The 12,391-nt window shown below is 47.6% G+C and overlaps 1 protein-coding gene across 1 annotated transcript in view; it reads left to right on the top strand.

Annotated features, from left to right (window-relative positions):
* cdon (cell adhesion associated, oncogene regulated) overlaps nucleotides 1-12,391 on the top strand; it is a 58,861-nt gene that overhangs the window by 13,652 nt on the left and 32,818 nt on the right. Inside the window, exons 2-3 of the mRNA XM_063205261.1 lie at nucleotides 9,086-9,250; nucleotides 9,511-9,792. Of these exons, the coding sequence (XP_063061331.1) occupies nucleotides 9,181-9,250; nucleotides 9,511-9,792 (352 nt within the window). The 5' untranslated portion in view covers nucleotides 9,086-9,180. The remainder of the gene's footprint in view (nucleotides 1-9,085; nucleotides 9,251-9,510; nucleotides 9,793-12,391) is intronic.

Genomic DNA, 12,391 nt, shown 5'->3' with positions numbered 1-12,391 from the left:
CTGTGCTGCTCCCATTCATGTGTTAGCAGGAGGACTTGTCATGCGACCTTATTGTGCCGCCGTGGCCATATTTATGGCTTGATTGCTACTGAGTGAGTCATTTTTTTCATTCAGGTAGTGTATTGAGGAGGAGGAGGCGGCCATATTGTAAGCTATCTTTGAAATGCAGGTTCTTTCCTCTCCCGTAACTTACCTGCAAGATACAGTGCATTGTAATGCAGTTCAGTACTTTCTTCTGTTTGATGTTTAAAAGGTGTTTTAAACTGCTCCTGTTTAAAACATATTAACTGTTTCTGGATATTTTCCTTGTGCGTATATGCTACATATACAGTATAAATGTAAGTCAAAACATTTGGAATCCACATTTACAAGTGGTTAACTTTCGCACGCAATCAATTGTAGGGGGCCTGCCATTGAAGCTCAAGACAAAAAAATGATATAGCATCCCCCTAGTTCTCAAGGAACATGGGCTTGTTTTACAAGCTTACCATGATTGAGAACGTGATGAAACACATTGGTGACACGCAGGCCAAACACAGACAAGGCCCCATCCCTGACATGTCTGTAGTCTACTGTAGTAGCAGTAGTAGCAGCAGCAGCAGCGGCTGAACACGTTTGATGATGGCCCCAAAAGTATGTGAGAAATGAATATTTTGGGCCCAAACATACCGTTATCTACCAAAATCTGCCGGTGAGGGGAGACGGCGAGGTCTCTGCAGCAGTCAGGGTGTACTACTAGGGCTGTCTCCTGTACTGGCCCCTGTCGTCTCGCACTGTGATGGGACATGTTCCAGCCTTTGCTCTTCTCCCCCATCTCTCCTTCCTCTCTCCTCCTCACTCCTCCTCTCTTCTCGGATTGTGCTTACCTACGCTCCATGACCTCCCCTCCCCTCCCTCCCTCCCTCACCACCCCTCTGCAGCCAAGCGTCCTAGCTGGCTCTCTGTGATGAAGGGGATACAAGATATCCTGGCTAGTATCTGTCTGTCTGCCCCTGGGCTGTGTTGTGTGTGCGTGTGTGTAGTGTATGTGTATTTGTGTGTGTGTGTGCGTGTGTGTGTGTGTGTGTGTGTGTGTGTGTGTGTGTGTGTGTGTGTGTGTGTGTGTGTGTGTGTGTGTGTGTGTGTGTGTGTGTGTGTGTGTGTGTGTGTGCGTGTGTGTAGTGTATGTGTATTTGTGTGTGTGTGTGCAGTGCGTATGTGTGTGCTAGTGTGTGTGTGTGTGTGTGTGTGCAGTGCGTATGTGTGTGCTAGTGTGTGTGTGTGTGTGTGTGTGTGTGTGTGTGCACGTGTGTGTGCTTGTGTGTGTGTAGTGTGTGTGTTTGTGTATGTGTATGCTGTCGGATGTGAGAAGAAGAAAGGAGAGGAGATAAGAGTCAGGAATGATGCCCCCTCTGTTTCCTCGTTCTGCCAGATTGCTGAGCCTGATTAGCGCTGCGTTTCTTCACGCGCATGCAGAACTGCAAACAAGAGAGAGGCTTTTTAACCCATTTTAGCCTGGAGCGACATACCGTATACGCTGCATTCAGTTTTTTTCAATACAAAATGTGGGTATGTTAGAGCTTGATGAGCACATCCTAATGCACAATGAGGGTCCAAGCTTTGGAATGCAACTTATTTCATATATTTTTTTTGTGCTTCGGAGGCTGAGATGTTTTAGCCTCGCGCGCCATCCTACGTACTGCCGCCAAGACACTTCGAAATGGAAATGGTAGTATTATGGGATGGTCAGGACCAGGCTAGAGATTAGGATTTAATAGGCAGAGGGCAACTTTTCGCAAAAAGGGCTTAGGCTAAAATGGGGTAAAATCATGGAGTTAAAAACGGTTGGAGGCTGACTGCTATGAATGAAAGTATTCGCATTGAGACGACTGCTGTGGAGTGGAGTGGAGCGCAGCTCTGGTTGCAACCCTGCATCAGGACAGCATGTACTGTATGCATTTGCTCAAGTGCTACCATGATGATGACAACTGTTGGTATTATTGTAATTATATATCATTATTCTGGAGGGGAGCGGAGGGCATAGGGGCAGTGCAAAGAGGATCTGTCGGGACGTGCAAGACTGTCCTCCTCACACATGGATGCACGCACAAAACGCACGCACATGTGCACGCATGCTCAAGCACACAGACACACACACGCACACATACACGAATGCATGCACACACACAAACACACACACACACACACGCACGCACGTGCACACACACACACACACACACACAAAAACACACACACACACACACACGCGCGCACACACTGTTATCTTTAGCCTACATCACAAACACACAGATCAAGTCCCTACAGTTTCTGGTTTTGCTTTCTTTGATGGGATTTCTGGATTGATGCAAACTATACTGTATGTGTAAGTAAGCGGTTACAAGGGTTACTTGTGAGTCTTGTCTTATTCTTTTGTTAAGCGTTGTGTATTTCTGAGGATTTTGTTTATTTATTCGATAGGATACTGAAGAGTAGACAGGAATTGATAAGGGGGAGAGAGATCGGGGTATGGCTGAGAAATGATTCAGCCGCGGGACTCGAATCTGGGTCCCCATGACCAATTTGAATGACCTGTAATGCCTCTTTTCCACCGCTGGTTTTCTGGTAAGCCTATAGCTCGACACAGCGCGACTCAGCCACCACTTTTTGCTTCTCGAATAGGCACGACACAGCTCAATTCTAAAGCAAAAAGTGGCGGGTGAGTCGCGCTGTGTTATGCTGTAGGCATTACCAGAAGACCGGCAGTGGAAAAGAGGCATAAGTCTCCTCTGAAGGACAGGGTGAGTACAGCCTGGAAGTAAGGCAGATAGACTGACTAAAAAAAATCAACTGTTCACTGGGGAATGTTGATCATGGAGGAGTGCTGCTTCACTTTTGTCTCTTTAGCAGGTGCTCTTTGGCTCAAGGAGATTAAGTTTCTTAAATTATGACTTAAATTATGATAAGGTCTACCAAAGATTCCAAGGCACACTGCTGGTGAAGTTAAAAATCACCAGCAGTGTGCCTTGGAATCTTTGGTAGACCTTATCAACAGCCACAACTGGAGCTAAGTCTGACCATAATTTAAGATAGACTGACTAGCCAAGCACTGCTGCTGTAAGTTCTTTTTAAAAAAATATTGATGGGGAATATAGATGGGGAAATGAATCGGCAAATGACCTGGGCCGGAATCGAAGCCGGGTTCGCCGGCGTAGCAGACCAGTGCCCTACTGTTAGACCCACAGTAGTAGGGCCTGCTGGCTGCTGTAAGTTGTGTTGTGTTAACAGCCACTTACTCACTACCCCCCCCCCCCCCCTTAGCTCATCACCAGAGCCTTGACCTCTGGAGTGAGGAGAAGCCCCGGAGAGTTTGTTATTTCCTGAGCTCTTCCCTCTCGTCTCCTTATATGCTAACCTTGGAAGAGCGTACAAGGAGAGAAGGGGGGGTGGGGGGCATGTGTGTGCATAACTGAGCACAAGTGTGTGTCTGTGGAGGTGCTCAAATTAGACACAAACCAGAAAACGGTGGTGGTGGCAGCGGTGGTGGTGGTGGCGTGCTCTTTGAACAAACGTATACATGAATGAACGTCTTGTTAAAAAAGGTTTTGTGGTAAACAGAGTGCCGTCGGCCGTCACTCGCGCTATCACTCTTCCCTTTAATGATTAGCCATCACCCGTTTATTTTACAGTACGTGGCAGGTGGCGACCATGCGTGTATTTTGGCCAGCGAGGGCGTGTAGTAAAAAAAACACACACACACAAGCATAACTTTTTGACTTTTTGGCCCAAATATGTCGTTGTGGTTGAGGTTCCTACTCACGGTCAGCTGTTGGTGAATGTGAATAGCCGTTTTGGTGGTAAGCAGGGGCCGCTGACAGCTTTTGCTGGGCCCAGGACAAAGTAATCTGAATGGGCCCCCTACCCAATACATACAATGTAATGGGGACCCAACTCGGGGCCCCCTATCTCCCTGGGCCCCGGAACAACATGCCCCTTTGTCCCCCACTGTCTGTGGGCCTGGTGGTAAGGCTACTGTGTGTGTGCTCAGCTGGCTCCCAGGGTGTCCACACAGACCATGTTTGGCTCACGGGCTACTGTACACACATAGGCCTACACCTAAAAAAACCCCTCCCACAGTTCTCTCCTGACTGACACAATACTAAAGGCCAATCACACCCCCCTAATAACAGTGTGCTGCTGCTGTGTGTGTGTGTTTGTGCGTGTGCGTGTGTGTGTGTGTGTGTGTGTGTGTGTGTGTGTGTGTTGGAATGCTCACTGTCTTGCTTACTGCTTACAATTACAATTATACAATGCACAATGCAGCGTTCTGCTGACAAGCCATGGAAACTATGCGCTTACTCGCTTGCCTCAAGTCCTTGTGGAGTTCTGCTTGCTTGCACAATCATTCGAATAGACTTGGAGTCATATTGCCATTGACATTTTGAGATTTTTTCCCCCCACCACTGCTGAAGTGGTTCTGTCAGTGATTCAAACTACTGACTAGCAGGAGAAGTCAGAATAGCTTTGAGCAAGGGTGTAAGAGTCAATGGCGAGTCATGCAACCAGTGCCAGCAGCCAGGGCCACTGGCAGCTTTTGCTGGGCCCAGGACAATGTCATCTGACACCCTGTGCCCAATACATGCAGTGTAATAGGGACCAAATTCTGGGCCTCCTTCTCTCCCTGGGCCCAGGACAACTTTCTCCTTTGTCCCCCCCCCCCCCTGTCGGCGGGCCTGCCAGCAGCACAAGTGCAGCCGTGTAAGTGGGAATTAACAATGAACAGTGCGTCCATTGTACTACCCGGGACGGAGGACACACTTTTTGAATTACGGCATGGACACAAGTGTATACCTGTTTGTAAACACATGGTGGCCCTGACACAGGCGGCTCTCTGTTGACTTGGAGGTTTAATTGCTTCCGCTGCGAGCACTGATAATCTCACTGCCCTTCATAAAGAAAAATAAGTTGACTTGTGTGAGTTTTTTATGAGCTGAACACAGGCTCGGAACTCGGCCTGCCTCTGTAAATTCCAACATGGCGTCAACGATGAAGATGTACTACCAGGAACCAGTGTTTTTTACGGCAGGGAATTAGTTAAGGTGGTGGTTGTCCAAGGAGCTTGTATAGGCTTAGGCTTATGGTTGAGAAACGTCTTAACTCCAGAATGTTTAATAGTAGCCATGTGTCCAGATGGTATAAATGGGAAAAGAGGAGTAGTGTATGTTGTCATTATCATTTTATCTCGAGATTTTAAAACACAAATAGCCTAATTGTATTGGTTAATTGAAGAAACTTGGTGATGATCAGAAGTTAATGTTCATGTTAAAGTAGCGGTCAATACTGGGGGAAAGCACTGATCATCAACCATACTCTTCTGCTGTGTCTTGATTGAATGGAGTCTGTGGCTGGAATGTAAAAGATCCTTCATTTGTCCATTTCCTGAGGATGTGGTTCTGTAAAGAGACAGAACAATGGTGTAGTGGTGTGGGGCCAAGTGTGGTCGACTCTGACTCAGGGCAAGGGCAGCAGGCATCGAGGAGGAAGGGAGCGCAAAGGTGTAGGTTTGGCTCGAAAAGTGGTGGGGACATTTCAATCGCAAATGGTCCGGCTATGCTGTTTTTGCATTATATTTGTGAACGAATGGTAGGGACAAGATGGAAAGTGGTGTGGACATGTCCCCACCATCCCCCCCTAAAATTACGCCCATGGAGGGAGGGTTATACCTAACCAGGCCATGCCCTCCTAGTGACGCAACACCTTCAGCATTGCTAATAGTCAGGTCAAGAGCAATGCAAGTACTTTCTGAGCTCCCGAAAAATCGGGAACTCCTCACACTTTGTCACGAAACAAACAACCATTAGCAAATCAAAGGGAGGCGGGTCAACCATGCCATTTGGGACCAAGTCAGACCAAGTTTCGATGAGATTTGAAAGTCGATGAAAATCAGGCTAGGGTGATACCACCCTGGCCTGGTGCCCTGTGGAGGAGGGGGAGGAGGGTTGGGGGGCACCTTAGCTGGCATTGATACTCTGGCGTGGCTGCTGTAAGGCCTCAGCTCCCCTGGACGCCCCCGTGGCCACCACCGCCACCGCCACCGTTGTGTGAATATCGCAGCTGGACAACCTTTGTGGCCTCGGCCTCCTGCTCCAGCAGAGCTCACGCCCCAGAGAAAGTCCTGATCAAAGACCCTTCGGATTACCTCAAAGAAAAGGAGCCGGGAGGAGGGAATGAGGAGGGAAGGAGGAGGGAGGAACGGGGTGCTAGAGAGATGAGAGGGAGGAGGAGTTGGAATGGAGGTGGCTTTAAAAAAAAAAAAAAGGACGGGTTCAAAAGAGGAACAGGAATGCTCCTAATTATGCTCTTTCCTCTCTCTCTCTCTCTCTCTTCCTCTCTTTCCCCCCCTCTCTCTCTCTCATTCTGTTCGTTTTGATACACTACATTTGTCTGGTCATGTGTGCCGCTTTCTCTTTCTCCCTCTCCCTTGTCTTGCTGCTGGCTGGCCGGTCGTCAGGAAGGGGCAACCCACTGTGAAGGAGAGTGATATTAAAGAGCCCAAGGAGGGGGTGGGACAACAATGTCTCCTCACCCGCCCCAAGCCAGCCAAATGACATAGGGGTGCAGAAGTGGGGTCGAGAGAAGGTGGTTGGTGACTAGGGGAGGGGAGGGAGGGAGGGAGGGAGGTGGGGGGCTAGAATTCCAGGCTCCTAGGAGACTCAGTGGGATACTGGGCAGGCTTGGGCTCGGTGTGGTGCGGTGCGATGGGAGATTTAGCAGGGGGCTGCAGTGCCCGGGTGAGATCAGTGGAGATATAAGGCAGTGTGTCATGAAGATTATTGTGAGCGGTGTCTGGGATTAGCGCCCCTTGAGCTGCTGTTGCTCCCCTGGGTGGTGGAGCTGGCTGGCTGGCTGGCTGACTTGCTGGCCGGCCTGCCTGGTGGTACAGGACAGGACAGGACAGGACAGGACAGGACAGGACAGGACACAGCCAGAGATGGTTGAGAAACATCTTTACTCCAGAATGGTTCATTCAAGCCATGTGTCCAGGTGGTACAAATGGAAACGTCTTTCATTTATTTAATCTTTTTTAAAACACAAATAGCCTAATTGTATTGCTTAATTGAAGAAACTTGGTGATGATCAGAAGTTCTGGCTGGCTGGCTTGCTGGTCGGCCTGGCTGGTGGGACAGGACAGGGTAGGACAGGGCAGGACAGGACACATAACCAGCCATCAGGCATCAGCCACGGTTGCAGGCTGGATGGCAGCAGGGTGTGATTCGTCGGAAAACCAGAAAGGGAGATATGTTTTGGGTGCCTTCAGTGTCTTGCAAGTCCCATTCTCCTTAAAGCAATCCTCTCACTCATCCTGGGTCTTCCCTCATACTGGATTTTGTTGGTTACATGTGCACTATCGCTGATGTTAAGCACTGCACACAGCATCTATAAAAGATATCTGCACTCTTAATTCCTTTTTGGGGTTTTTTAACTGCCTTCTGTCTCAACCTTCCTCAAGGCGCACCTTCATGTACTGTAGTAGGCTACTTAGTATGACTTTTGCCAACCTAGACCTTTTTTTTTATAGTGGACAGTCTGCTAACAGGGATCAGACGTGGCGCATGGCAGGGAAGAATGACAGGATGTACTTCAAGTCCTTAATGACTTCTGCTTGCTGCTAGCCTTAGACCCTTTTTTTGTGTGGATTTTTATTAGTGCCTTTAAATTTCATGCTGAATTTGTCTTTTGCTAGCCTGTGACTCCCATAAAAGAACACATTCAAGAACACAGAGGTGGAGACCCTGGCACTGCTAAAAGTAGATGTCCTGCAGTGTATTCTTCCTGTCTGCCGGTGAACTCACCCCAGTCAACTTCACTATAGGACTACAGGAGTTCATGAGCCTCATGATTTGTCAAGATTTTCGTCTTTGATGTGTTTTTTTTGTCTTTGACGTTGACCATTTCCATGCTCATTGGGATCAGCTGGCTGGATCAGGGGTGCAAGGGGCAAGGGTGTCTACAGTTCAAAATAGATCTCCACCTCGGTGTTGCCTCTTTGCGCACATCAGCCCGTCATGGTCCCATTCACTCATTGCTGAAAAGACTCAACTACATCATAGTATTGCTATGACATCACTGAGAGCCGTAGTCCCTTAATGCACACTGTAAATGCAGTGGCACGCTGAAATAGTCATTGGAAAGGTAACTACTATGGTACTACAATACGATGACATAACCCAGGGCCTTAAGTAATGCACTACAATTTGGTCATTGCCATTGTCATTCTGGTAATAGCAATTTTATAACGCTGTGTCTTAACAGGTTAAGTGACCGATTAAGACTTGTAATTAAAACGTACAATTTTGGTGACAGTAAGGGCATATATAACAGAGACTCTGGGCAAAGGGGTTAAATGGTGTTTGCTTTGGACTCGAGATTGCACTGTGCGTTGGCGTTTCCAATGTTGCCATGTCCATGTCTGTCTGTGTGTCTTGTCTGCTCCTGCCTGCCACACATTCCTTCAGACTATGAATTTGACAGTCAACTTCACAAACCAGTTCATCTCTCATGATTCGCGAGATTTTCTTCTTTGATGTGTCTCTGACCGTATTTCTGATCATGAATGGTTCCGTGTCTGTCTGCTTGTCGTTAATGATCAGGGACGATTTCTTTTCTGTGATGAAGGTGACAATTTGTGCGATCATTAGGATCAGCTGGGCGCAATGGGTTGGATCAAATAGGAGATTTTACTGTCTGTAGCATGGATACCCTCTACTTACAATAATGTGTATACTGTATCAATGTGTATACTGTATCTGTGATTGCGAGGCCATCACAAGGATTGTGTGTGTGTGTGTGTGTGTGTGTGTGTGTGTGTGTGTGTGTGTGTGTGTGTGTGTGTGTGTGTGTGTGTGTGTGTGTGTGTGTGTGTGTGTGTGTTCTGACTTACACTACTGAGCATGGCTCTTTGGTGTAGCGGTCAGAGCCCCAGTGTGGTGTCACCTTTTTCGACAACAATAAGCTGTGTTTGTGTTGGGATGTTGGATGTCATTGAGTCTAATGTAGGCCTATTGTATGTATTAACGTGTCCGTGTTGCTCTGTGTTTCTTGTCCTCAGGCTCGGTGTGTCTCTGGTTGGGGTGTGCTGGTCGTCCGGAGCCGGATTGGCTGGTGGAGGAGGAGGAGGAGGAGGTGGTGGTGTGGAGGAGCACCATGGCCCCTGGCCTGAGGGTGCTGCCTGCGGTGCTCTGCCTCACCCAGGCCCTGCTCTTTAGCTGCGCTTGTAAGTCCACCTTTTACTTCTGCAGCACCTTTTAAAGGTGCACTGTATAATATTTTAGCAGTGTCTTTCCACAATCAATGCTGCCAGTCACAAATGCCGCCTTTTTCACAAATACTTACCACCACCATCAAAATCTCTCTCTCTCTCTCTCTCTCTCTCTCTCTCTCTCTCTCTCTCTCTCTCTCTCTCTCTCTCTCTCTCTCTCTCTCTCTCTCTCTCTCTCTCTCTCTCTCCTTTTGCACTTCTTTTGTCTTGGCCAGACTCGTCGTCTCTGTCCTTCATCTCTGAGCCTGTGTCGGTGATCCAAAAACAAGGCGGTGTGGTCCAGCTGAACTGCTCGGCGCGGCCGGGCTCTGCCCGCGTGCGGTGGCTCCTCAGTGGGCAACCGCTGACACAGGAGGCCCTGAGGGGCGTGGAGCTCCTGGAGCCTGGAACCCTTACCCTTCCCTCTCTACAGCCAGAGCAGCAGGGAGACTACCAGTGCCTGGCCCAGTCCGATGCCGGGGTTATCATCAGCCGGAAGGCTCGCGTGGAGATAGCAGGTAACGCCTACACATTCTATGAGTTACAAAAGTAGGCTTCCTACTAGGACTGTAACGATACACTCAACTCACGATCATGATTTTTGACCTACAGTTCAATACACCACACGATTTCACATTTGCCAATATTATAAAATAAAATTATGAACTATGATTGTTTATAGGTACAATATGTTACAAGAGGCTATGATATATATTTTAAAGTTTACATGTGATAATGATGATGATTTGAAGCTTAGAAGCACTATCAAGTCAAGTCAAGTCAAGTTTATTGTCAATTTCTTTACATGCACTGGTCATACAAAGAATTTGAAATTGCGTTTCTTGCTCTCCCATGCAGACATAGACTAATCTAGGTAAGGACATAGACAGTATAGACATAGACAGTACTCATACATGGACATAGACAGTATGGACGTAGACATTGCTCATACAGACATTTAAAGTGCAAGACTGGACAACAGAAGACTTGTAGAGAACATACATTTAGAGGAGGTATTTTGTTGTTCTTTTTCTAAAAGTCCTTTATAGCGTTCTGACATAGTAATAGTAGCATTTGAAGAAATAAATAATTAAAAAAAAGGTTTTTATTAAATACACCAGCAGCAGTATGTGTGTGTGTGTGTGTTTGTATGTGTTTTGTGTGTGTGTGTGTGTGTGTGTGTGTGTGTGTGTGTGTGTGTGTGTGTGTGTGTGTGTGTGTGGGTGTGAGGTGTGTGTGTGTGTGTGTGTGTGTGTGTGTGTGTGTGTGTTTAGTGCAGGTAGAAAGTGCGGTGTGCGTCTGTGTGTGTGTACCTGTGTATGTGTGTGTGTGTGTGTGTGTATGTGTGTGAGTATGAGTTGTGTGTCAGTGTGTGTATGTTTGGGTTTAGTGCAGAAAGTGCAGTGTGTGTGTGTGTGTGTGTGTGTGTGTGTGTGTGTGTGTGTGTGTGTGTGTGTGTGTGTGTGTGTGTGTGTGTGTGTGTGTGTGTGTGTGTGTGTGTGTGTGTGTGTGCATGTGTATGTTTTGAGTTAGTGCAGGTTGAAAGTTCAGTCACAGATGTAGTAGTGCAGGGGGAATGTTCAGTCGCAGATATGGTGGTGGGGATGAGGGGGGGAGCGTTGTCAGTGGCCTGGCTGGCTAGAGGCTGACAGTGAAGGGAGAGTGGGTTGAGTGTTCAGTATCTTGATTGCTTGATGCATCGTGCTGCTTGCAAGCCTGGTGGTACGGGAACGGAGGCGCCTGTACCTCTTTCCAGAGGGCAGGAGGCTGAACAGTTTGTGTGCAGGGTGGCTTGTGTCTTTGATGATCATCAGTGCTTTTCGGGGTGAGGCGTGCGGTGTAAAATGTCCTGCAGGGAGGGGAGTGGTACTCCAATGATCTTCTTCGCTGTGTTCACAACACGCTGGAGTGTCTTCCTGTTTTTCTCCGTGCAGCTTCCTCCCCACACTGTGATGCAGCTTGACACGACGCTCTCTATGGTTCCTCTGTAGAATGTTGTCATGATGGAGGGTGTAGCACTTGCCTTCTTTAGTTTGCGCAAGAAGTAGAGACGCTGATGGGCCTTCTTCGCCAGTGATGTAGTGTTGGTGGTCCAAGAGAGGTCGTCGCTGATGTGCACTCCAAGGAACTTGGTGCTGCTCACTCTCTCCACAGCATCACCGTCGATGGTCAGTGGTGGCAGTTGTTTTTGGACCCTCTGAAAGTTGACAACAATCTCCTTGGTCTTGTTGACATTCAGCAGGAGGTTGTTGTCTTTGCACCATCTGGCCAGCAGGTGTACGTCATCACGTCATATCATTTGATTTTTGTCTGGACTGAAGGGAAACAAAACTTTGAAAGGGCGTATCACGATACTGCCTCCATGTATCACGATACAGTATCGTCGTGACTCGGTGTATCACGATTTCTCAGTTCGATACAATATCGTTACAGCCCTACTTCCTACATTTTGACCAGGACTCCCTGGCAGAAGAGACTCTTAGTCTCAATGGGACAATCCTGGTAAATTAAGTATAAATGAAAAATGAAATGAAAACTAAAAATATGCACATTTAAATTCTGCTTTGGATGCGAGTTGAAGGTTTCATGCATCACAACTCTCTAGTTACGCACATCTCATCTCTTAGTAAAAAAGTTTATTGACACATGAACTTGACCTCAGGAAGCAGACTAACATGATCTCAATTCCACTGTATTTGACCTGATCAAGTGCATTTTGTGAAGCATGAAGCTAAAATAACATCACAAACCCCATGTATAAAATAACTACAAAAACCTGAATGCAACAAATACAGTGAACGGGTCTTTTTTTAACAACGCAATAACACACCCGTTTGATTGTTATTGTTTGAAAATACAACAATATAACCCGTCACCCAAGGTCAAGGATCATTCAAATAGCAGACAGCTGTAATGTCTCAAACACGGATTTCAAATATCCGTTTCAAAGTGACGGAGGCGGGGAGGAAGTGAAGGGGGGAGCGGGTGGCGCGGAGGAGCGGGTGGCGGGCGGGGAGACGGACGGACGGACGAGTGAGTCCCATGGAGGACCGAACACAAAGGCTGAAGCTTCCTGTCCTCAGCACCTTGTAAGGGTGGCTTAGAGCCCGCTGAAGT

This window comes from Engraulis encrasicolus, chromosome 8 (assembly GCF_034702125.1).
Source record: "Engraulis encrasicolus isolate BLACKSEA-1 chromosome 8, IST_EnEncr_1.0, whole genome shotgun sequence".
Classification (NCBI taxonomy): Eukaryota; Metazoa; Chordata; class Actinopteri; order Clupeiformes; family Engraulidae; genus Engraulis; species Engraulis encrasicolus.
The sequence above is the reverse complement of the archived record's forward strand: the minus strand, read 5'-3'. Positions and strand labels throughout refer to the sequence as shown.